General features: G+C 36.7%; 1 protein-coding gene across 1 annotated transcript in view; it reads left to right on the top strand.

The window, feature by feature from the left end:
* Nucleotides 1–24,223, top strand: part of PCCA (propionyl-CoA carboxylase subunit alpha) — a 374,750-nt gene that overhangs the window by 205,649 nt on the left and 144,878 nt on the right. The window contains exon 18 of the mRNA XM_059903326.1: nt 4,489–4,597. Within this exon, the coding sequence (XP_059759309.1) occupies nt 4,489–4,597 (109 nt within the window). The remainder of the gene's footprint in view (nt 1–4,488; nt 4,598–24,223) is intronic.

Genomic DNA, 24,223 nt, shown 5'->3' on the forward strand with positions numbered 1-24,223 from the left:
AGTCAGCAAAAGAACTTGCTGCCCTCACGGGACTTACATTCCAGTGAGTTAGCAGGCAGCGTGCATTCTCAGCTCCCCTCCTAGCAACTCTGCAGCGTTTTACAGGTGAGAACCTGCTCAGAAACATAAATGAAGTGCGCTCGCCTCAGCTTATTCGCCTAGAGCAGAAATTGAATGTAAGAGTGACTGACTCAACACCAAGCTAGCCTGGGCTGCTGTACTTTTGCCTGAACTCAGAAGAGCCTCTTCATTGGCTTCCTTACTGCTGCCATTGCACATTCCAATTTATTCTTCATTCAGCAGCTAAGGTTAACTTTTAGAACCAAATCAAACCTTCTCCCTTACTTTGGAAGCCCTCAGTGAGTGAATGGCTAAACAAATGGCGGTATACCCATGCTGGGGAGTACTACTCAGCATTAACATGGAACAGACTACTGAGTCATTCAACAGCATGGATGAATCCCAGAAACATTATGAAATGTTTCTCCATTTTTATGAAACTAGAAAAGAATCTAGTAACCTGGGGCCACAGAGGGAAAGCAGAGACAGGGATGTTGACTGGGAAGAGGTGCAAGGGAACATTTTAGGGTGATGGAAAATTCTGTATAGATTGTGGTGTTTATGTGGGCATATACATTTGTCAAAATTCACTGAACTGTTCACTTAAAATGGATGCATTTATTATATGCAAATTATACCTCAAAGTTTAAAAAAAAAAACCCCACCTCTGTTAATGGGTATCCATTGCAGTTAAAATAAAATCAAAACTCCTGATGGCTTATAAAAAAAATAGATGTTAGAAAGGTATTTGATAAAAATTCAGTAGCCATTTCTAATGAAACTCTTTTCTAATAACCCATTTCTAATAAAACAAAAAGTAAACTGATTAAATTTGATTAAAAGGCTACTTACTGAAAGCTAATAAAAAGCTTCATTTTGCATGATGAAATGCTAAAGTCATTTCCCTTAAAATCAGGAACAAAATGAGGTCTACTATAAAATTACCATTATTATTAAATATTGTTTTAGAGGATAAAAAAGGAAAAAAAGGAAGTAGTTGGTATAAATATTTTTAAAAGAAGAGACAAAGTCTTTTTTTTTTTTTTTCCAGATATGATTATATTCCTAGAAAACCCAGAAGATCCTACTAAAAACTTCTAGACTTAATAAGCAAATTTGGCAAGGTGGCTGAATGCAACAGTATGCCAAGTCAGTGACTCTTTTTTTGTGTGAGAGCTAGCTTGGTATGAAAATGGAGAAAACCAAACCTTTTCTTATTAACTGTAATATCTTATAAGACTGTAGAGAAAATTTAATAGGAAAGACATAGAACCTGTATGGAGACAACTATAAAATCTTGTCAAGGAACAAGAAACACAGTCTGAAAACATGGGGGAAAAAATCAGTTATTTTTTGGGGGGACTCAGTATATATGAGTGCCAGTCTTTCCCAGATTAATACACAGATTTTATATAATTCCAGTTAGATTCACAAGGCTTACTACACAAGCGATTTAAAAGCTTATATGTAATCATAGATTTCCAAGAACAGCCAAGGAGATTATGAAAAGTAAAGAGGAAAATTGGCTTCTATATATTAAAACATACTGCAAAGCCTCTACATATAAAAAGTACAATATAAAGGATAAGATATCCTTGGTTATGATAGAATCTCTGATGCATTGCCTTTTTGGACCTGAATACCCCTCTTCTGACATGGCCAGAGTACTCCAGGAGTGGTCCGGATATAATAGTTCTTTTATTTAACGAGTTTCAGGATGTGTAACTGCAGTGTAGATTGGTGATGTACAAGTGTAGGAGGGAATAGAATTATTCAGTGTTACTTTAGATTAGAAAAGTCAGATCGATGGGTGGAAATCACAAAGAAACAGTCTAACTCAGTATGAGAAGTGACTGGCTAATGATTTAGAAATCCTTGTAAGAACTTTTCATTTTCCTATATTGTAGGGGTTCTGTAGGTCATATATAGCGATCTGTCCAACATTGCAGTAGAAGAGACACCCACACTGCATGGAGGATATAGAGTAGACGATATTTGCAGTACTTCCCTATTACAATTACCTGAGATTCTTTAAAAAATTGTAGAAACAAATTTAGTTCAATTGTAGAAGACAAGAAGTCTTTAGCATGCTTATATCAGACAAATTTATTGAGAATTAGCCATTGGTAAAATTTGAGAATCTGTTCCAGTATCAGTAAAAGGGTTAAAGTTGCCATGCATTGTATCAATTTGCCTGTGAGATGTGATGATGTTCGATTTTATTTGGGATTCTCCTTAATATTGTCTGAGTCAGTACATCTAATAATTTGTTAGACAAATGAAACACGGATTTAGCATTTTACAGTTTAAAGGATTCCAATGTTTTGCCTTTTTTTCTGTTGGCGATACATGTTGTGCAGATGTGTCTAGAGAAGTGACAACTTTGTGAACCACTGTAGTAAATATATATTACAGCATGACTTAGGATACACACACTCGTGAAAAACAGTATGAGCAAAGTGCTCTCATAACTTGTTTTGCTGGTCTGACCCACTGAACTGGTTTCATGAACTACTAAGTGGTTTGTATTTCACAGTTTGATAAACATGAGTCTAAACCACTTCTGTTCACAGTGAGATCCGTAGAAATGTAGCTTCAGCAGCACTCTGGAGCTTCTTGGAAATGCAAGTTACTGGGTCCCACCTCAGACTTACTACCCGTCATTCTCTGCAGGTAGAGCTCGGGAATCTGTGCTTTAATCCAGGCGATTCTGATGCACAGTGAGGTTTGAGAAGCACTGCTCCTCTTTATACTGCAAAGAGCTTTTGTGGTTATATACTTGCTATATTGTAAATTAAAATTTAGGAACTTTAAAAATAATTGTTAATTCATTTTCAGAGTAACAATAGTAAATCCATTATATGTTGACATCAGAGTAGTGATGTCATCACACGTCATATCTCTTGGATCAGGGAATCTCCACAGTATACTCCTGAAAAAATGAGAGGGAGAAAAGCAAATAAATCTTAGCATTATTACGAAGATAGTTTTGACCTTGCAGAACCCCCAGAGGGCTCTTGGGGACTCCCAGTAATCCCCAGGCCATACTTTGAGAACCGCTCTTGTATAGATGGTATGTTTTTGAGAAGACCAAGACCAAATTTCTGTAATCTTCATGTAGGGTAGTTTATTATGGAAGCATATGGAATGTTTCCATCACTGCTTAAGTGTTGGGGATGATTAGGAACTTTTCAAAGCCTGTAGGAATGTGGTTTATTAGGCCATTGAGGGTTCTGTTACTGAATTCCCAGACCAACGAGGCGTCCCACACTGGTGTTATAGTTTATGGTGCTCCTAGGTTTGTCTCGAAGAATGGGTTACTGGGGCTTTCCTTTCCCTTCAGCGTCATGAAACACTGCGCCTTTCATTTGCATGGAACGCCTCTCCGTAGAAAAATGTGCTGCCGATCTGGAAAGTCCTTATGTTCTAGTTGTGAATATTTTTAGTCTTATTTCTGTTCTGAATAATTTTTTAAGACATAGTGTTGAAATTACTTCATTTCTTTCCGATAAATTTAAATAACTACCTGATCGTTTTTTCTTTGTTGAATTGTACAAGCAGCGTCTTAGGGCTGATGACCCAGCACTCAAAGTGCCCGTCCTGTACCATCTCATAAACTCTATTACCTGTACATAGCGTGGTGGTAAATAAATAGTGTTAGAAGTTGTGGTGAGATTACAGAGCACTCAGGGGGATGTGTTAGCTGGCAGACCCTGGGGTATCCAGTTCTGCCTTGGCTCACACACTTCTTGAGGAATTATTATGCACATAGAGCAGATTTCCCCGCTGCACCACACTCAGCCAGACCAGGGAGTCTTCCCCGGGCTTGTCAGGCTAGACCACTGCCCCCAGGTCCAGCTGTATTACGGTAAGAAGAGTGAATTAAAGAGGGAGAGAGAAATCGATTGGTTGTTTGGTTGATTGACTGGGATTCAAACCCTGACTGTAAGTATAGAGGCAAGAGAATCACATATTTATTTTCTTTTAGTCCTTCACATTAGAAAACATGGCCCAGCCACTGTCCTTGACCAGCAACACTCCTTTTCCTCATGTTATCCTCTCTCTCCTTAGAAGTAAAATTTGGGGTGGGGAGTGATAAGGAGAAGCAGATATGAGGAGCCCTAAGTTTTTCCTAGAGATCTCTGTGAGTAGTTTTCTTATTTGCAGTTGTTTTGTTCTGTGCATCTGTTTAATATCTTGTTTCCCAAATTAGACTATAAACTTCCAGTGAGCAGGAGTCTTTGTTTTATTTGAACCATCTTGCTCCCTCCTTTCCCTCTGGCACAGCCCAGTGTCTGGTACAATACTAGCTCCATAAGAGATGCTTGATAAAATACTTGTTTGAGTGACTAATAATTCTGTAATATAGAAGCATAGATGTTAGCATTATGCGTGTGATTGATTGACTGACTGATTGATTTCACTCAGGACACCAGTTAACAGAGAATGAGAGAAACCAGTTATTGGCAATAGCTTCATCCTTGTTTGTGGCATCCCAATTAAGAGCACATCGTTTTCAAGAAGATGAAAATTCAAGGTATGTGAGATCATTTAAAACAGAATAAATGAGCAGAAAAGTTTGGACATTATTGGAGAAAGTACTCTGAAACCTTTTAGGAAATCTGTTCAAGTAATTTGTATTTATTACTTTTGTTTTCTTACTCTGTTAATCTGGAAAAATGTTTTGAGAAGTGTTATAGTACTAAACTTTAGGAAATAACCTGAACAGTTAAAAATATGTATGTAAGAAACTTGTTTATAAGCTATAAGAAAGAATTAACAACAGGTTGAGTTAGTTATGTGTGAGCCCTAAGTGTACCTTTTAGCTTCCTAATAACCTGAGCAAAAGGGAAAACATGCTTTATACCAGGGCAAGTAAAAACAAAATCGTTGTGACATTCATGCTTCTGAGTGACAGGATTATTTATTATGAATGTCTGTGCACTTGCTAGAGTAATCCTGCTTAGCAAGTATAGTCCATTACTTGCTAGAGAGGCAGTTGATAAAATTGTGTTACGTCAAGTCCTTTTCCTTTCTTTTTACTTTTCCTCAAGAGGAAGAATAAAGATTAGAAAAAAGATGGCAGGTGACCGAGCAGCTCTGAAGAGCACAGATCAGAAACTCAGGTTACTCCTGAAGAATTAGGTAGAAGGAAAACTAAATGGGTCTCAGGCTATATATTCATGGCTAATGTGGTTTTACTCAGAAAATCTCTGAGTAACCGGTACTTCTCTTTTTTAAAATTTTTATTGGAGTATATAGTTGATGTACAACGTTGTGATAATTTCTGTGGTACCGCAAAGTGATTTAGTTATACATATATATACATTCTTTTTTTAAATGTTCTTTTCCATTATAGGATATTGAATACAGTTCCTGTGCTAGAGAGTAGGACCTTGTTGTTTATCCATCCTGTATATAAAAGCTTACACCTGCTCACCCCAACCTCCCACTCCATCCCTCCCCAGCCCCCTCCCCCTTGGCAACCACAAGTCTGTTCTTTATGTTTATGAGTCTGTTTCTGTTTCATAAGTAGGTTCATTTGTGTCATATTTTAAATTCCACATATAAGTGGTATCATATGGTATTTGTCTTTCTTTTTCTGACTTACTTCACTTAGTGTGATAATCTCTAGTTGCATCCAAGTTGCTGCAAATCTGCATCTATCCATTCATCTGTCAGTGGACATTTAGCTTGTTTCCATGTCTCGGATATTGTGAATAGTGCTGCTGTGAACATAGGGGAGGGAGCATGTATCTTTTTGAATAAGAGTTTTGTCTGGATATATGCCCAGGAGTGAGATTGCTGGATCATATGGTAGTTCTGTTGTTAGTTTTCTGTGGAACCTCCATACTGTTTTCCATAATGGCTGCACCAACTTACATTCCCATCAACAGTGTAGGAGGGTTCCCTTTTCTCCACACCCTCTCCAGCATTTGTTATTTGTAGACTTTTTAACGATGGCCATTCTGACCGGTGTGAGGTGGTACCTCATTGTAGTTTTGATTTGCACTTCTCTAACAGTTAGTGACATTGAACATCTTTTTCTGTGCTTATTGGCCGTCTGTATTTCTTCTTTGGAGAAATGTCTATTTAGGTCTTCTGCTCATTTTTCGATTGGGTTGTTTGTTTTTTTGTTGTTGATGTTGTTGAGCTGTATGAGCTGTTTGTATATTTTGGAAATTAAGCCCTTGTCGGTCGCATAGTTTGCAAACATCTGCCATTCTGTAGGTTGTCTTTTCGTTTTGTTTATGATTTCCTTTGCTGTGCAAAAGCTTGTAAGTTTGATTAGGTCCCGTTTTTTATTTCTGTTTTTATTTCTATTGCCTTAGGAGACTGACCTAAGAAAACACTGCTATGATTTATGTCAGAGAATGTTTTGCCTGCGATCTCTTCTAGGAGTTTTATGGTGTCATGTCTTATGTTTAAGTCCTTAAGCCATTTTGAGTTTATTTTTGTGTATGGTGTGAGGGTGTGTTCTAACTTCACTGATTTACATGCGGCTGTCCAACTTTCCCGACACCACTGGCTGAAGATTCTTCTTTTTTCCATTGTATATTCTTGCCTCCTTTGTCAAAGATTAATTGGCTGTAGGTGTGTGGGTTTATTTCTGGGCTCTCTATCCTGTTCTATTGATCCATATGTCTGTTTGTGTGCCAATACCACACCATTTTGATTACTGTAGCTTTTGCAGTAGTGTCTGAAGTCTGGGAGGGTTATGCCTCCTGCTTTGTTCTTTTTCTTCAGGATTGCTTTGGCAATTCTCTGGATCTTTTATGGTTCCATATAAATTTTAGGATTATTTGTTCTAGTTCTGTGAAAAATATCATGAGTAAATTGATAGGGATCCCATTAAATCTGTAGATTGCTTTGGGTAGTATGGCCATTTTAACAATATTAATTCTTCCAATTCAAGGTCATGGGATGTCTTTCCATTTCTTTGATTCATCTTCAGTTTACTTTGTTAATGTTTTATAGTTCTCAGTGTATAAGTCTTTCACCTCCTTGGTCAGGTTTATTCCTAAGCATTTTATTTTGGGGAGTGTGATTTTTATAAGATAGTGTCTTTTTACATTCCCTTTCTGATATTTCATTGTTAGTGTAAAGAAATGCAACCGATTTCTGTATGTTAATCTTGTATCCTGCTTCCTTGCTGAATTCGTTTATCAGTTCTAGTAGTTGTTGTGTGGAGTCTTTAGGGTTTTCTATATATATATAAAATAGTATCATGTCATCTGCATATAAGGACAGTTTTACCTCTTCCCTTCCGATTTGGATACGTTTTATTTCTTTTTCTTGTCTGATTGCTGTGGCTAGGACTTACAATTCTATGTTGAATAGAAGAGGCAAGAGTGGGCATCCTTGTCTTATTCCAGATTTTAGTGGGAAGGCCTTAAGCTTTTCACCGTTGAGTACTATATTGGCTGTGGGTTTATCATAAATAGCTTTTATTATGTTGAGATATGTTCCATCTATACCCATTTTGGTAAGAGTTTTTATCATGAATGGATGTTGAATTTTGTCAAATGCTTTTTTCTGTATCTATTGAGATGATCACGTGTTTTTTGTCTTTTTTTTATGTGGTGTATCACATTGATTGATTTGCATATGTTGAACCATTCTTGTGAACTTGGGATGAATCCCAAGTAACCAGTACTTTTCATTTGTTCTTATCCTCAAGGGAAAGTACAAAAAGCTTAATGTACCATCTTTTTTTGAAGTTAATTTGGTGACTGTCTAGGGAGAGATGAGAGGATATTGAATTTCTGTAAATTACTGAATGAATGGAAGGAGGAGGAAAATGATCAGTAGAGCCAGGAATCTGGTTGGTTTGTTTGTTTTCCCCCTAAAGTCGTGCTCCCCAATGTGGAAGCCACTAGCCATGTGTGCCTATTTGAATTAAAATTAAATTAAAAACTCAGTTTCTCAGTCACATTTCAATGTCAGTGTCAGTATAGTCACTACCCACACTTGCAGTGCTCCATAGCTGCTACTGTACTGTGGTCAGTCGCTACTGTATTGGGTAACAGAAAGAACCTTTCCATCATCGCTGTTGTATTTCCATCAAGCTTTGTTGGACAGTGCTGTTTTGGAGTGATGTGTGTGTAGGAGAGATCTAAGCTTTTGCTTTAAAGCCAGAATCATACCTTGTATGAATAATATTGTTATTATTTTTTTGGTAAATACAGTATTCATATCTTTATTCCTTTACCTTCAGGTGTTACTTGGATCTTGACTATTTCAGAAGTCCTGAGTATAGCTAATGATGAACTGGTTTGATCTTTAAGCAGTGTATTCAGGTTATTTTCAGGGAGTGCTGACTTAACATTGGTAAGAATCTGAAGAAGTTTTAAAAAATAAAAGAATAAAAATTTCCTGTAATCCTGCAATAACCACTTTCAACATTTTAATATATTCCTTTCCAAGTGTATATGTGTGTATGTTTATATATATCCATACTTGTAGTGTATATACCCTACATAATTAGTCATATTGGAAATGTCATTTGAATTTTACTTTTTAAAATTTCATATTACGTTGTGACTATTTCTTCTCTTTATTCACTAGTCTTTGAAAGCACGTTTAAAATTTCTATTATAGTGAATTTAAAATATATGCAAAATAACTGCTCTTAAAAACACCATCAAGAATATTATAAAACAGTATAACAAATGGCAGAATGTATTCAGAGATACATGTCCAATAAAGGACTTGAATGTATAATGTATAAATAATTCTTACAACTCAAAAATAAGCCAAACAACCGAATTAAAAAAAATAGAAGATTTGGCGTAGACTCTTTTTCAAAGAAGTTATGTGAATGGCGAATAAGTCCATGAAAAGAGGTTTAACATCATTAATCATTAGAAAAATACAAACTAAAATCACAGTGCTACACCACCGCACACCTGGTAGAATAATGTACATCAAGTGGTGAGTAGAAGAATAAATGTGGTATATCCATACGGTGGAATACTATTTAGCAATAAAAAGAAATGCAGTACTGATACGTGCATCTACATGCATAAACCTAAAAAGAAAATCATGCTAAGAGAAAGAAACCAGTTAGAGAAGACTATATAATGTACAGTTTCATTTATTTGTAATTTCTAGGAAGGATGGAAGTATAAAAGACAGAAAAAAGATCAGCGATTGCCTCGGTGCAGGTGTTGACATCACAGAATTACACCTTTATACAGTCTATGTCCAAAACTATAAACCAATAATTATTTTAAATGCATTAGTCTCCTAAATTATGTAGAAAACAAAACAAAGTTAAGATGACACTAGCTTTCATTTTAATAATGTTTAAAATGCATTAGACCCTTAAAGCATATAGAGAACAAAAAGTGGAGTTACAAGCTATTGTTATAATAATACTAGCTTTTATGATATACGTATTTGTCTTTACTGAGATACTTATTTCTTCATGTGGTTTCTTACTACTGTCTAGTGTCCTTTCATTCCACCCTGCTGGACTTCCTTTAGCATTTTTTGCAGGGCAGGTCTAGTTGTCACAAACACCTTCAGCTTTTGTTTATCTGGGAAGGTGTTAACTTCTGCCTCACTTATTGATTGATTGATTGATTGATTGATTGCTGTGTTGGGTCTTCGTTTCTGTGAGAGGGCTTTCTCTAGTTGCAGCAAGTGGGGGCCACTCTTCATCGCGGTGCGCGGGCCTCTCACTATCGCGCCCTCTCTTGTTGCGGAGCACAGGCTCCAGACGCGCAGGCTCAGTAGTTGTGGCTCATGGGCCTAGTTGCTCTGTGGCATGTGGGATCTTCCCAGACCAGGGCTCGAACCCGTGTCCCCTGCATTGGCAGGCAGATTCTCAACCACTGCACCACCAGGGAAGCCCCTGCCTCACTTTTGAAGGACGTTTTTGCTGGATTTAGGATTCTTGGTTGACGGTTTTTTTTCTTTTAGCACTTTGAATATATCAGCCCACTGCCTCTGGCCTGCAGAGTTTCTGATGAGAAATCTGCTGATAATCTTATTTGTACTTGAAAATTCGTTCCTCTCGTTCAAGATTCTGTCTTCAGCTTTTGAAGGTTTGACTGTGTGTCTTGGTGTGGGTCTTTGAGTTCATCTTATCTGGAGTTTGTTGAGCTTTTTGAATGTTTATGTTCATGTCTATCATCAAATTTGGGAATTTTTTGGTTATTATTTCTTCAAGTATTCTCTTTGCCCCTTTCTCTTTCTCTTTCTAGGACTTTCACGATGTTTACGTTGGTCCACTTGATGGTATCGCCACAGGACCCTTAGGCTCTGTTCACTTTACTTTGATCTTTTTTCTTTCTGTTCTTCGGACTTGATAATTCTATTGTCCTGTCTTCATGTTGACTGATTTTTTCCTTCTGTCTGCTCAGATCTGCCTTTGAATTACTCTAGTGAGTTTTTCATTTCAATTATTGTGCTTTTCAGCTCCAGAATTTCATTTCTTTTTAGGTTTTCTGTCTTTTTATTGATATTTTTATTTTGTTTACACATTGTTTTCTTGACTTTCTCCACATCTTCCTTTAGTTCTTTTAGCATCTTTAAGATAGTTGTTTTAAAGTCTTTGTCTAAAATATCTGCCATTAGGTCTTTTTTTTAGGGATATGTTCTGTTGATTTTTCTTTTTTTTCCTTTGAGTAGGCCATACTTTCTTGTTTATTTGTATGACTTCCGATTTTTTGGTTGAACACTGGACATTTCAATCCAATGATGTGGTAACTTTGGAAATCAGATTCTCCTCCTTCCCCAGGGTTTAGTGGTTTATGTTATTGTCTTTGTTTATCATTTTTGTTTCTCTGATTATCGTAGGCTGCCTCCGTGCCAATGATCAGCCTGAGGTGTAAACTTAAGGTGTTCTCTGGTCTTTTCCTAGACTTTCCACGGGCGTGTGCAGTCACTTTCCAATTCTCCTTGTATATGCAGTTGTTTTTGAATGTCTTAGCCTTTAAGGCCTAGCTCCTGAAAGGGGGGGAGAAAAATGAAGGGGGGGGGTGGTTAGGGAAGCACTAGACCCTTAAATCTCCTGGAAGTCGCTCCAGTCAGAGGAGGAGGGGCTTGCGGCAACGAGGGAGGTGCAGTAGCTGGCTGCCTGCCTTTCTGTCTGCACCTCTGTGGTCAGAAGCAGCAGTTAGCAGTCGGAGCACAGATCCCTAGTATTTGGAGGGCAGGGTTCTCTTCCGCCCACCCTGGCTTCCACAAGCTGTGTGCGGGCTGCTCCAGTGAACACACCCACAGCTGCGCCCAGGAGGCGGGGGGTGGGGGACGGGGAGCTGCTGCTGTGCCAGAGCTGAAGTGGACCACAGGTTAGCACAGTTACCCCCAAGCCTTCTTCTGAAGGTTCCACAAGAGTTCTATCAGACGGATTCTGCCAGCGTGACTGTTGCCTGGGTGGGGAGAGAGATTCTTGGTGCTTCCTATTCTGTCATCTTCCTAGAATCCTCCTCCTCTTATATTACTGTTGAACTCATTACCCTTTAGAACTTAGAAAAAAGTTAGATTCATAAAATATGCAGTTATGTAGATAATTGTGCATGTATTACCTATGTAACTAACAATTATTTTATTTTTGGTACATTTCTTTTTTTTTTTTTTAATTTTTAATTTATTATTTATTTATTATTTTTATTTTTGGCTGTGTTGGGTCTTCGTTTCTGTGTGAGGGCTTTCTCCAATTGCGGCGAGTGGTGGCCACTCTTCATCGCGGTGCACGGGCCTCTCACTCTTGCGGCCTCTCTTGTTGCGGAGCAGAGGCTCCAGACGCTCAGGCTCAGTAGTTGTGGCTCACGGGCCCAGTTGCTCCGCGGCATGTGGGATCTTCCCAGACCAGGGCTCGAACCCGTGTCCCCTGCATTGGCAGGCAGATCCTCAACCACTGCTCCACCAGGGAAGCCCGGTACATTTACTTTCTATTGAACTTATCGTTTATCTAGTAGGCCAGTTTACTGTAAAGTTGCTACCACCAGAGACCTATAACGTTTAACAAAATATACTGGTCTTTTTCGACAGAGCGTAATCTTGTTTAGGCAAAAGTGAATCGAAGCTATTTTTGCTTATTTGCTGAAGAGGTCCCTGACACCAGAGCTGGTGTAAAGTGGTTGGCTCTTCACATTTTGGCTTCACAGTCATGTTTTCATTATTGCCTGGGGAATGGAGTCCAAAGTCAGCCTCCGGGTGTGGCTGCATGTTGCTGTGTCATGGGTGTGCTCATGTACTCTTCTGCTTCCAAACCCAGTAGCCTGCAGCACTTCCTTTGTGCTGCTTGTTTTGGCTGCTGGTCTTATTTTCCCAATTTCTCCGTGGGTTTTACGCTTTCATCATTTATGACTTGGAAAAAATTTTAATAATATGTACCCATAGTATTTGGATAGTAAAAAGATAGTGTATTTTAGAAAAAGAGAACAGTTAATGTCAGAAACAGTAGCAATTTTTCTTTGACTGTAAATGAAGTGAATTAAGTTTTTACATAAATACATATACTGTCTTAGCATGGAGTTATTTTTCTTTGTAATCATTCTTTTCCTAAACACTTTTATTGACAGAAATGAATCATTAAAAGTTGTGTTAAACAATTGCTCATGTTATTTGAAGCTAAAATTATTTTGTTGGCATTGTGGTTTGGTATAATAATTTGTTTCACTAACTGCTAATGATTGGAGGAAAATCTTGTAAAGAAAAAAATTTAGTTTCTTTCAGTAATCTTTCATTTAATTTTGGTCAAAATGCCTGTTTTCCTTAGATCCAAATGTTGTTCACTGGTCAGGATTCACCTTTCTGATCTTCGACCCTCCTCTTACTTTACTCTGGTTCAGGTCCACCTCTGCCATTGTAATAACTTTTTACTTGATTTCAAAAAGGGCAATCATATAACCTCCTGAATCACTTGGGTGCTTTTGTGTACAAGTAACAGAAACCCTTATTCAAACCGACACATCTTTGTTGAACAGGAGGCTCGGAGAACGGAGAGGACAAGGCTCCGGAAGTGCATCTGCTGACGTCGCTTCTCTGTAGCTCCTCAGCCTTGCTTTCTTCTGTGCTTTGTCAGAAGGCTGTGATAGCAGGATAGCTGTAGAAGTTTCAGGAGTCAAATCCAGATTGTGTCTGTCTCTGAGAAGTGAGGAAATCTCTCCCAAGTGTTACCCAACCAGCTACTTCTCAGTTCTCGTTGACCAGAGAGAACTCATCCCAATCCTAAACCAGTCACTGCAAAGGGAATTGGATTATCATGTTTGTCTGGGACTGATTTTCTGGTGTGAAATAGATGTTGAGCGATCAACTAAAGTGACCATTACATTTTCTAATAATAACTCCCTGCCTTCCTTTGTATGGGATGGCGAAAAAGTTTGTTCGGGTTTTTCCATAAGAGCTTATGGAAAAACCTGAGCGAACTTTTTGGCCAACCCAATATTTATTTTGCTTGTCCTGTTCTACTGGCTAGAACTACCACTATAGTTTCACGTTTAAGGGCACAGGCTTTTGTTCCATAGACTTAGATTTCTCCCTGGTTTTGCTGATCCCTAGCTACTATTTTAGGATAAATTATTTTGCCTCTCTTGGACTTAGTTTCCTCACCTGTAATATGGAGATAATAGCGGTTCTTAAAGAGTGTTTGTCAGTGTCAAATGAGATAAAATACTTCACATGATGCTCATTAACTTTTAGCTGTCCCTCCCTAATTTTCTTTTTCTAAAATCTCTGATGACAAAGATTCTATTTTAAGGGTAGTGGCAATGATACATACTCGTTTTATTCCTGAGTAACTCGAATGCCTTGAGTGTTTCCGCGTCAATGGGTACGTCAGCTATTGGTTTGAAATCTTTCTTCTTACATTAAATATGTAGCCTCCCATTCCTTACTGAATAAGAAAATCAGATACGGATATTAAATATAATCACGTCTTTTAAAATTACCTATTGATCATTATAAGAATTGAGTTAGAAAATTTAGAGAATTTAGCAGGGAACAAAATGATTAAAAAAATATCCTGCCCCCATAGAGCTTACATTTAAGTAGAAGGTAGACAGACAAAACAGATGTAGTAATACATCAAATGATGATAAATACTTTGGTGAAAAACAAAACAGGGAAGGGATATAGAACATCCTGGGGTGGATGGTGGGCTAGTTGTAGATTTACTTTGGATTGCAGGGAAGTGGATGGCAGGATGGATTAGCAGGATGGGAGGATTCACATTAGAGCAAAGACCTGAAGGAGGAAAGGAGTGAGTCATGTGAATATCTGCAGGAAGGACCTTCTAATCAGAGGAGACAGCTAATGTAAAAAGCACCTGAGGTCAAGTATGTCGGCCTGTTTGAGAAATGGCAAGGAGGCAAATGCAATTTGAGAGGAGGGAGGAAGCCATAGAGTAGTAGAGATGGAGTTGTGTTAGGTGGTCTTCTAGGAATGGGGAGCCCTTGCAGGGTCTTGAGCAAAGCAGAGCTTGATGTGACATATGTAATAACAAGATCATTGTGCCTGCATTGCTGTAAATGCCTCAAAAGGGGTGACAGTGGAAGCTGGGAGACCAGTTGGGAGCAGAGGTCCTGGGCCTGCCCTGGGATACCCCACATTAACAAGTCAGGAAGATCAGGCAGATCCAGCAAAGGAGACTGAGAAGGAACGGCAGAGGAGATAGATGGAAAAGTAGGCGGAGGTGGAGTTCAGAGAACCAAGAGAAGAAAAGAGTGTTCAACTGAAATATGTCACATATGAGAATGACCGTTGACCATTGAATTTCTCAATGTGGAGGTCATAGGAGACCTTGACAAGCAGTTTTCAGGAATGTTGAGTGGGACGTGGTCGTTAAAGTTGAATTGATGAGAGTTCAAGAAAACATGGGAAGAGAGAAATCGGAGACTGCAAGTACTGGCAACTCTTAGGGTTTCTATATTTATGTACATATATAGTTAATGTATTATTTAGATTCTACAGAAAATGGACCATTCTCTTTGAAAGAGTGTCTTTTTTTTTTTTTTTCTTTTTACGTACCATTATGTTGTCCACATTTCTCTGTATTGGTTTTTGAAAAAGTGGTTTTCCAGGACTGTGCAACATTAGTACTTAAAAAAAATTAACATACAATGGAAAATCTTGCTCATATAGGATTGATAAATCTGCGAATTAATTTGCATTAGGCTATGTGATATTGGTGGTCCCTGGCAGTGCAGAGTGGGATGGTGCACCCCACGTCTATTCAACACTGTAGATGTGTACACAGAATTCTGTGTAGCTTCTTTTATTTATGGCAGTCCTTCTATTCAGTCATTCAGGCTAGGAAAATTGTATCATCTTTGGTTCTTTTGGCTGCTTCATCTGGCACTGAAATGTCACAGTATTTGGTGTGGTGCAGTGGGACCAGCACCGAGTAAGGTGTCAGGAGTCAGGATTTTGGTCCCAGCACCACTACTAAGTATCAAGGTGGTAAAGTCTTTGTGCAAAATGCTTCAACTTTTGACTTCAGTTTCCTCCTCTGAGAAATGGCAGTGTTGGATTGGATGAGTCCTCCTGAAATCTTTTTCAGCTCTGATCCTAATGGGATTGCATGAGGCTGACCTTTTTACTTTCTGGTTTCTACTTAAACCCTCTATTTTCTCTCTTGATATTTGAGCAGAGGTTAAAGACTTAGGAAATGGAACACCTTCACTATGGCCTGTGATAATACTGATGAAAAGACTTCAGTCTGAAAAGTTTTTAAAAACGTAGCGTTCACTTTTGTGGAGGATTACTTTGGGTGTGTGGAGTCAGTGTACAACCACCACTTTGAGCTCCTACTGAGTAGAACATATATATTATCTAGTATCTTGACTGGCTACATAGCCTGTCATCAGTTTAACTCTTCTAGTCACAGTAGCAGAATGGGAAAGTACAGCCACCTGAACTGCAGTCATTGTGTCTACATTTGTATAGTATTTTCTTTCCTCATCTGGCTTCCTGATAAAATGGAGAATCAATTTTTTACTGATTTTTACCTGACAGATGCAATTATCTGTGTTTGTTTTTTTTTTCCCTGCTGTTAAAAAAGAATGTTGTTTCCTGGTTTTAGATTTATAATTCATTCACCCATTATTAAGTTTTCAGTTAGATGATAAAAGTTTAAGGTTTTGAAATATGATCATAATCAATGAAATATAACTGGGGAGAGAAACATAGAAAAAAATAGCCATGTGAAAGTAATTCCCAAGGAAGAGCAAGTACTGTTGGACAGTGCATATTGACTCTTTTACTTAAGTATTTCTGAATTTAAAAGGACATACCAAATTATTAACACATTTATACCATCTGTGACAACAAATGACAACTTTTATATCATACTTGTTTCATTTATGTTCTCAGATAAGCTACTTCATTATGACAATGAAATTGATGTTCTGATAACTAAGTATGTAATTAACAACAGTACTTTGGGTGTATGCTCACGAATATACATAGCTATACTATGCTTCTGGAAATATCTACTTTCATTTAAGCAAGTGAGTCCCCTAAAAGCACCAAGAGGGAAGAAAATGTCAATTCAGTCATCATCCTTTACGCTAGCCTTACTTTTTAATATCTCTGTTATAATATTTTCAGTTACTTAATATGACTGTGTCTTGGACGCTTTAGAAACCTATCTGAGACTAAGTGCAAAATATTGATTAAGTGGATGTCATATTTATACACTTTTTGCTAAATATTACATTTTAAAATATTTTTCTTTCTTTCTTTTTTTTTTTTTTTTTAATTCTCCTATAAGAGCTGAATGGAAGACTGAATAACCTCATTATTGAAGGAGAATTTCTCTGTTCCCCGCAATGATTCCAAAAGCTCTTGCACACTTCATCAGTATTATTGTAATTCTTTGGCTGCAGGATATTTGGCAGCTGTTGCACCCCACTGGCAAATCCTATTCATACTTCTTTCCCATTCACCCATTGCCATTGGAGAATTGATTTCTCTCTCCTCTACTCTAACCTTTCCCAATTCATTTTGGATTGTTCAATGTGAAACATTTTAATTTCATATCATACAGCTATTCAGCTCACAATCCCTTTTTTAACCTGTCACCAGGGTAACAGCATAGCATGCTTTCTTTAGGCCATCAAGTTTTTATTTCACATGCTTAATATTGCATTAAATGTTTGTATTTTGTTTAACCCCCCCTTAAATACTTTGAACTCTGGATATGTTTTATAGGATAATGAAATCCTTGATTTTGGAATTGAAACTAAATCAACACTATCACTGCATTCATAATAAAATGTCAAATGATTAATTTACATAATTCAAAAATTATTATTAAAAATCCAAGTGAGCTGATCTGTGTAAGGCAATTTGCTGTAGGTAATGGAGGAATATTTGTATATTTATGTTCAGCCTTGTTTCAAAAAAAGCTTTAAAGGTGGTTTAGAGAGATTCTGATTTAAGTAAAAATGCAAGAGTAATGGAATTGGTGCAAATGGAGAAATATATCTTTTGAAGACATTACATGATTTTTCAGTAAAATGTTTTTTTCTGTGTGTGTATTATATATTAGTGAAAGTTGAAAATGCATTATGTTTACATCTTGATTCTTTGATTTGAATAGATTTGAATTTCTACTTACAGAGCTACCTTTTCATCTTTATCCCAAATAATAGTTTCAGTAAAATTTGTTCTGTGAATAAATTTTATGAAATTTGGAATATTCTGAGAAATATAAAGAAATGTGTAAGAAAAGGAAAGGCAGAGACTAGTAACCCATGTTGTTTGAAAACATTGTTATTTTTAAAAGATGTTAACGTTAGTAGCTATTTAAGTATCCTTATATTCCATTATTACAATCACTGAAGTTTTCACATTAATCTGTAGGATAAACTCTGAATTAAGCTGCCTATTTTTTTCTTTTAAACCACTTTTGTAGTTTACTTTTTTAAAAAGTTTTTTATGATTTAGTGCTCTTTGGGATTTCTGTTTTCTCACGGTGTGTCAGACTAATTTCATACCTTGAATGTTCATATGTAACTAACAGCCCTGAATCTAGATAACATTGGTTTAGATGACCAATATCCTGATCATCTACTTTACAAAGGTCACTTTCTGTCATTAGAGTAATTTCCTGAATATGTATTTTAATGATAACTTTCTACCTTTAGAATTAGAGTTATTAGATTGTTCCAAAGGTAACAAATAGTACTCCTTGTGATAAGATGCTTGGGCTTAGAGTAATAATAAAACAGTTTCTGCCCTTTAGGAAGCTTAAAATAGAATGAGATATGTAGACATTAAACAGATAATGATCAACTCTGAAAACGGCTAGAGGAAAAGTCCAGATTGTCCTGGTGAGGGGACGAGAATATCATTTGCAGGTGTGCCACATTATCTAAATGGCCCATTTTCAATAAAAAAATTACAAGACATGTAAAGAAACATGCAAATATGTCCCATTCACAGGATAAAAAGTCAATAGAAACTGCCCGAGAGGGGCCCAAATGTTGTACTTATTATACAGTGATCTTTAATAACCTGTTAAAAATATGTTGAAAGGACTGAAGGAAATCCGATATGAAGAATTAAGGGAAAGTAGGGCAACCATATCTCACTAAATAGAAAATATCAATAAAAGAGAGAAATGATTTTTTTTAAAAAAGCAAATAAAAATTCTAGAGATGAAAGTACAGTGCCCACAGTGAAAAAATGCACTGAGGAACTCAACAGTAGATTTGAACGGCAGAAGAAGCAATCAGCAAATTTGAAGACGTATCAATTGAGATTATCCAGTGTGAGGAACAGAAAGAAAACTGAAGAAAAATGAACAGAGCCTCAGACATCTTTAGGACACCATCAGATATACCAACATGCATGCTGAGAGTCCCAGAAGCAGAAGAGAAGAAAGATAAAGGAGCAGAAAGAATATTTAAAGAAAGCGTGACTGAAAACATCCCAAATCTGATGAAAAACATTAATCTGCACATTCAAAACGCTTAATAAGCTCCAACGTAGAATAAGCTCAAAGATATCTACACCTACACAGAGCATAGTCAAACTGTCAAAAACCAAAAAGAATCTTAAAAGCAGCATGAGAAAAATGGCTCATCATGTAAACGGGATCCTTAATAAGGTTAAGAGCTCCCATTCTCTTCTGGACATCACCAGGTTGTCCAGAAGAGAATGGGATGGTATATATAAAGTGCTGAAGAATTAAAAAAAAAAAAAGAATGTCAACAAAGAACGCTATATCCAGCAAAACTATCTTTTAAACATGAAGGAGACATTAAGACATTCTGAACAAAACCCAAGAGAATCCAATGCTACCAGACCTATCCAACAGGAACTATGAAAGGAAGTTCTTCAGGGTGAAATGAAAGGACATTAAACGGAAACTGTTAAATACATGTGAATTAAAAAGAGCACTGGTTACCAAGTGACAAAAAGCAAGATTAGTCATTAAAAACAAAAATGAAAACCCTCCAAAAAAAAAAAAAAAAGAGCACTGGTTAAAGATTACTACATCAGTAAATATAAAAGACAATATAAACGTATTTTTAGTTTGTAATATCTTTTTGTTTTCTTTCTGCTTTAAAAGACAACTGCATAATGCAATAATTATAATTCTAAGTTGATAGGCGCACAATATGTACAGATATAACTTGTATAACAACAGGAAGACAAACGGTAGGGAAAACAAAGCTATATCAGAGCAAATTTTCTATATGCTTTTGCAATTAAGTTAGCATTAATCCAAACTATGGTGGTTAAATCTAAGGTGCTAATTGTAATCCCTAAGGTAACCACTAAGAAAATAGCTTTTGAAAATAGTATATGAACCATCAAGGGAATTAAATTGGTACACTAGGAAATATCTATTTAAACAAAAGAAGGCAGTAATGGAGGAATAGAAGAACAAAAAAGATATGAGATAGAAAGCAAAAAGTAAAAGTAAAAGCAAAAAATAAATCCTGCTTAATGAGCAAAAAATAAATCCTGCTTAATTTAATGTATCAATAAATAGAATAAGCACTCCAGTCAAGGGCAGATATTGGTATAGGGGATAAAAAACAAGATCAATAGCTGATTCACTTTGTTATAAAGCAGAAACTAACACACCATTGTAAAGCAATTATACTCCAATAAAGATGCTAAAAAAAAAAAAAGATCAAATTATATGCTTTCTTAACCACTGCGCCACCAGGGAAGTCCAAATTATATGCTTTCTACAATAGATATACTTTGACTCAAAGACACAGTAGCTGAAGGTAAAAGGAGAGAGTTATCAGACATACTATGTTTGTAATACTAGTATAATTATTATTAATAATACTAATATCAGTCAACATAATTTTAAGAAATTGTTACTGGAGACAGAGGGATATTTTATAATGATAAAACAATCAATCCTTGAGAAAGCTATAATGATTTTGAGCATATATGTTACCCAATAATGCAATCCCCAAATACATGAAGCAAAACTGAGACAACTGAAAGGAGAAATTAACGATTCAACAATAATAGTTGGAGATTTTAATACTCCACTTTCAATAATGGATAGAACAACTAGACACGATCAACAAGGAAGTAGAAGACTTGTACAACACTATAAACCAAATAGATCTAATAGTTATCTATTTAGAACAATACATTCAACTGGAGAACACGCAACTTCTCAAGTGCAAGGGTAACGTTTTCCAGGGTAAACCATGTCATATGCTAGGCCACAGAACAAGCCTTGATAAATTCAATGAGATTGAAATCTTACAAAGTATGTTCTCCAACCACAGTTGAATGAAATTAGAAATCAACAAAAAAGGAAATTTGGGAAATTCACAAATTTGTGGAAATTAAATAATTCACTCCTAAATAACTAATAGAATGAAGAAGAAATCACAAAGAAATTATAAAATACTTTGAAATGAATTAAAACAAGATCAGAACATTCAAAACTTACGGGATGCATCTAAAGCAGTGGTTAGGGGGAAATTTAGAACTGTAAACACATATTAAAAAAGAAGATCTCATATCAGTCACCTCATCTTCCACTTTAGGAAAATAGGAAAAGAAGAGCAAACTAAACCCAAAGCAAGCAGAGGGAAGAAAATACTAAAGATCAGAGAGGAAATAAATGAAATAGAGAATAGAACAACAATAGAGGAGATCAGTAAAAGCAGAATTTGGTCCTTGGGAAGATCAGCAGAAATGACAAACTTTTAGGTAGACTGGCCAAGAGAGAAAGAGACTCAAATAGCTAAAATCAGTAATGAAATAGGGATTATACATACAGACCTTACAGAAATTAAAAGGATTATAAGGAAATAATGTGAACAATTGCATGCCAACTTAGATAAAATGGAGAAATTTGTAGAAAGATGCAAGCTACTGACACTAACTCAAGAGGAAATAGAAAATCTGAATAGACCTGAAAGAGATTGAATTAGTCATTACAAAACTTCCCAGAAAGAAGAACCCAGGACTAGATGGCTTCACTGGTGAATTCAGTGAAGTATTTAGAAAGAAATTAATTAATACTAATCTTTCACAAACTCTTCCAAAAATAGAAAAGAAGGATAAAATTTGCAGCTCATTCTCCAAGGCCAGTATTACCATGATACCAAATCCAGATAAAGATGTTAAAAGAAAACTGAAGACCAATATCCCTCATATATATTAATGCAAAAAATCCTCAACAGAATACTAGCAAACTAAATTCATGAATATATAAAATGATTATATACCATAACCAAGTGAGTTTTATCCTAGTATACACAGTTGGTTTAACATCCAAAAATCAGTCAATGTGATAAATCATGTTAATAGAGTAAAGGGGAAAAATCACAGGATTATCTCAATAAATGCAGGAAAAATGTTTGGCAAAATCCAGCAGCCTTTCATGATAAAAACACTCAACCAGGGACTTCCCTGGTGTGCAGTGGTTAAGAATCCGCCTGCCAATGCAGGGGACACAGGTTCGAGCCCTGGTCTGGGAAGATCCCACGTGCCGTGGAGCAACGAAGCCCGTGCGTCACAACTACTGAGCCTGTGCTCTAGAGCCCGTGAGCCACAACTACTGAGCCTGTGCTCTAGAGCCTGCAAGCCACAACTACTGAGCCCATGTGCCGCAACTACTGAAGCCCGTGTGCCTAGAGCCCGTGCTCCGCAGCAAGAGAAGCTACCGCAGTGAGAAGCCTGTGCACTGCAACGAAGGGTAGCCCCCGCTCGCCACAACTAGAGAGAAAGCCTGTATGCAACAACGAAGACCCAACGCAGCCAAAATAAATCAATAAATCTAGTAAAAAAAAAAAACAAAAAACCAAAACACTCAAATCCAATTAGGAATAGAAGGGAACTTCCTCAACCTAATGAAGGCCATCTACAAAAAATCCACAGCTAACATCATATTTAGTGGTATACAACTGAATGTTTTTTCTGCTAAGGTCAGGAATAAGACAAGGAAGTTTGCTGTTAGTTTTTTCAACATTGTACTCGAGTTCCTAGCTTGGGCAGTTTGGCAAGAAGAATTAAAGGTATCAAGATGGGGAAGAAGTAAAACTACCTCTGTTTGCAGGTGACATGATCTTGTATGTAGAAAATCTTAAGGAATTCACAAAAAAACCTATTAGAACTAATAAATGACTTTTGCAAGGTTGTGGAATATAAGAATGATATGTAAATATCGATTTTATTTTTTTGCAATAGCGGTGTTACAAACCAAAAATAAAATTAACAAAACAATTTTATTTTACAAAAACACCAAAAAGAATACAGTACTTAAGCACAAATTTTTTTTAAAAAAAGTGTAAGACTTGTGTACCGAAAACTACAAAACAATGGTTGAAATAAAGACAATTTAAATAAATGGGTTAGCATCCCACATTCACAGATCAGAGGACCTAATATTAATGACATACAGATTTGATGCAATCCCTATTAAACCCCAGCTGTGTTTTTCTGCAGAAATAATCATATTCCAAAATTTGTACGAAAATGCAAGAGATTCAGCATAACCAAAACAATCTCGAAAAAGAAGAACAAAGCTGGGGGACTCATACTTCCCGATTTCAAAACTTAGTACAAAGTTACAGTAATCAAGACAGTGTGGTACTGGCATAGGATAGTAGATGTGTTGATCAATGGAATAGAACTAAGAGTCCAGAAATAAATTGTTAACAGTATGATCAGTTGATTTCAACAAGTGTTATGAAGACAATCCAATGGGTAAAGAATAATTGTTTTCAATAAATGCTGCTGGGGTAGCTGGATATCTCCATGTCAGAAATTGAAGTTGGATCCCTCCCTACACTGTGCACAAAAATGAGCTTTAAAAAAAAGCATGAAGGGCTTCCCTGGTGGCGCAGTGGTTGAGAATCTGCCTGCTAATGCAGGGGACACGGGTTCGTTCCCTGGTCTGGGAGGATCCCACATGCCGTGGAGCAACTGGGCCCGTGAACCACAACTGCTGAGCCTGCGCGTCTGGAGCCTGTGCTCCGCAACAAGAGAGGCCGCGATAGTGAGAGGCCCGCGCACCGCGATGAAGAGTGGCCCCCACTTGCCGCAGCTAGAGAAAGCCCTAGCACAGAAACGAAGACCCAACATAGCAATCAATCAATCAATCAATCAATAAATCTTTAAAAAAAAAAAAAAGCATGAAACTAAGAGCTAAACTACAAAACTCTTAGAAGGAAACATAGGAGTTAATCTTTATTACTTTTGGTTAGTCAGTGATTTCTTATGTAAGAGCCAAATGCATAAGCAACAAAAGAAAAAAAATAGATAAATTGTATTTAATCAAAATTAAGAGCTTTTGTGTTTTAAAGGACAGCCATCAAGTAAGTGAAAAGACAGCCTACAGAATGGAGGAAAATACTTGCAAATCATATATTTGATAAGAGATTTTTGTCTAGAATATATAAAGAATTCTTATAACTCAGTAATAAAAAAGACAACCCAATTAAAAAATGGGCAAAGGAATGAATAGAAATTTTTCCAGCGAAGATATACAAATGCTGAACAAGCCCATGAAAAGATGCTCAGCATCACTAGTTATTAGGGAAATGCAAATCAAAATCAAAATGAGATACCGCTTTCCATACACTAGGCTGACTATAATCAAAAAGACAATAACAAAGTGTTGCTGATGATGTGGAGAAATTGGGACACTTATACATTCCTGGTGGAAATTTATGAGTAAAATGATGCAAACCTGGAAATAATTTGGCAGTTT

This window comes from Balaenoptera ricei, chromosome 18 (genome assembly GCF_028023285.1).
Source record: "Balaenoptera ricei isolate mBalRic1 chromosome 18, mBalRic1.hap2, whole genome shotgun sequence".
NCBI lineage: Eukaryota > Metazoa > Chordata > Mammalia > Artiodactyla > Balaenopteridae > Balaenoptera > Balaenoptera ricei.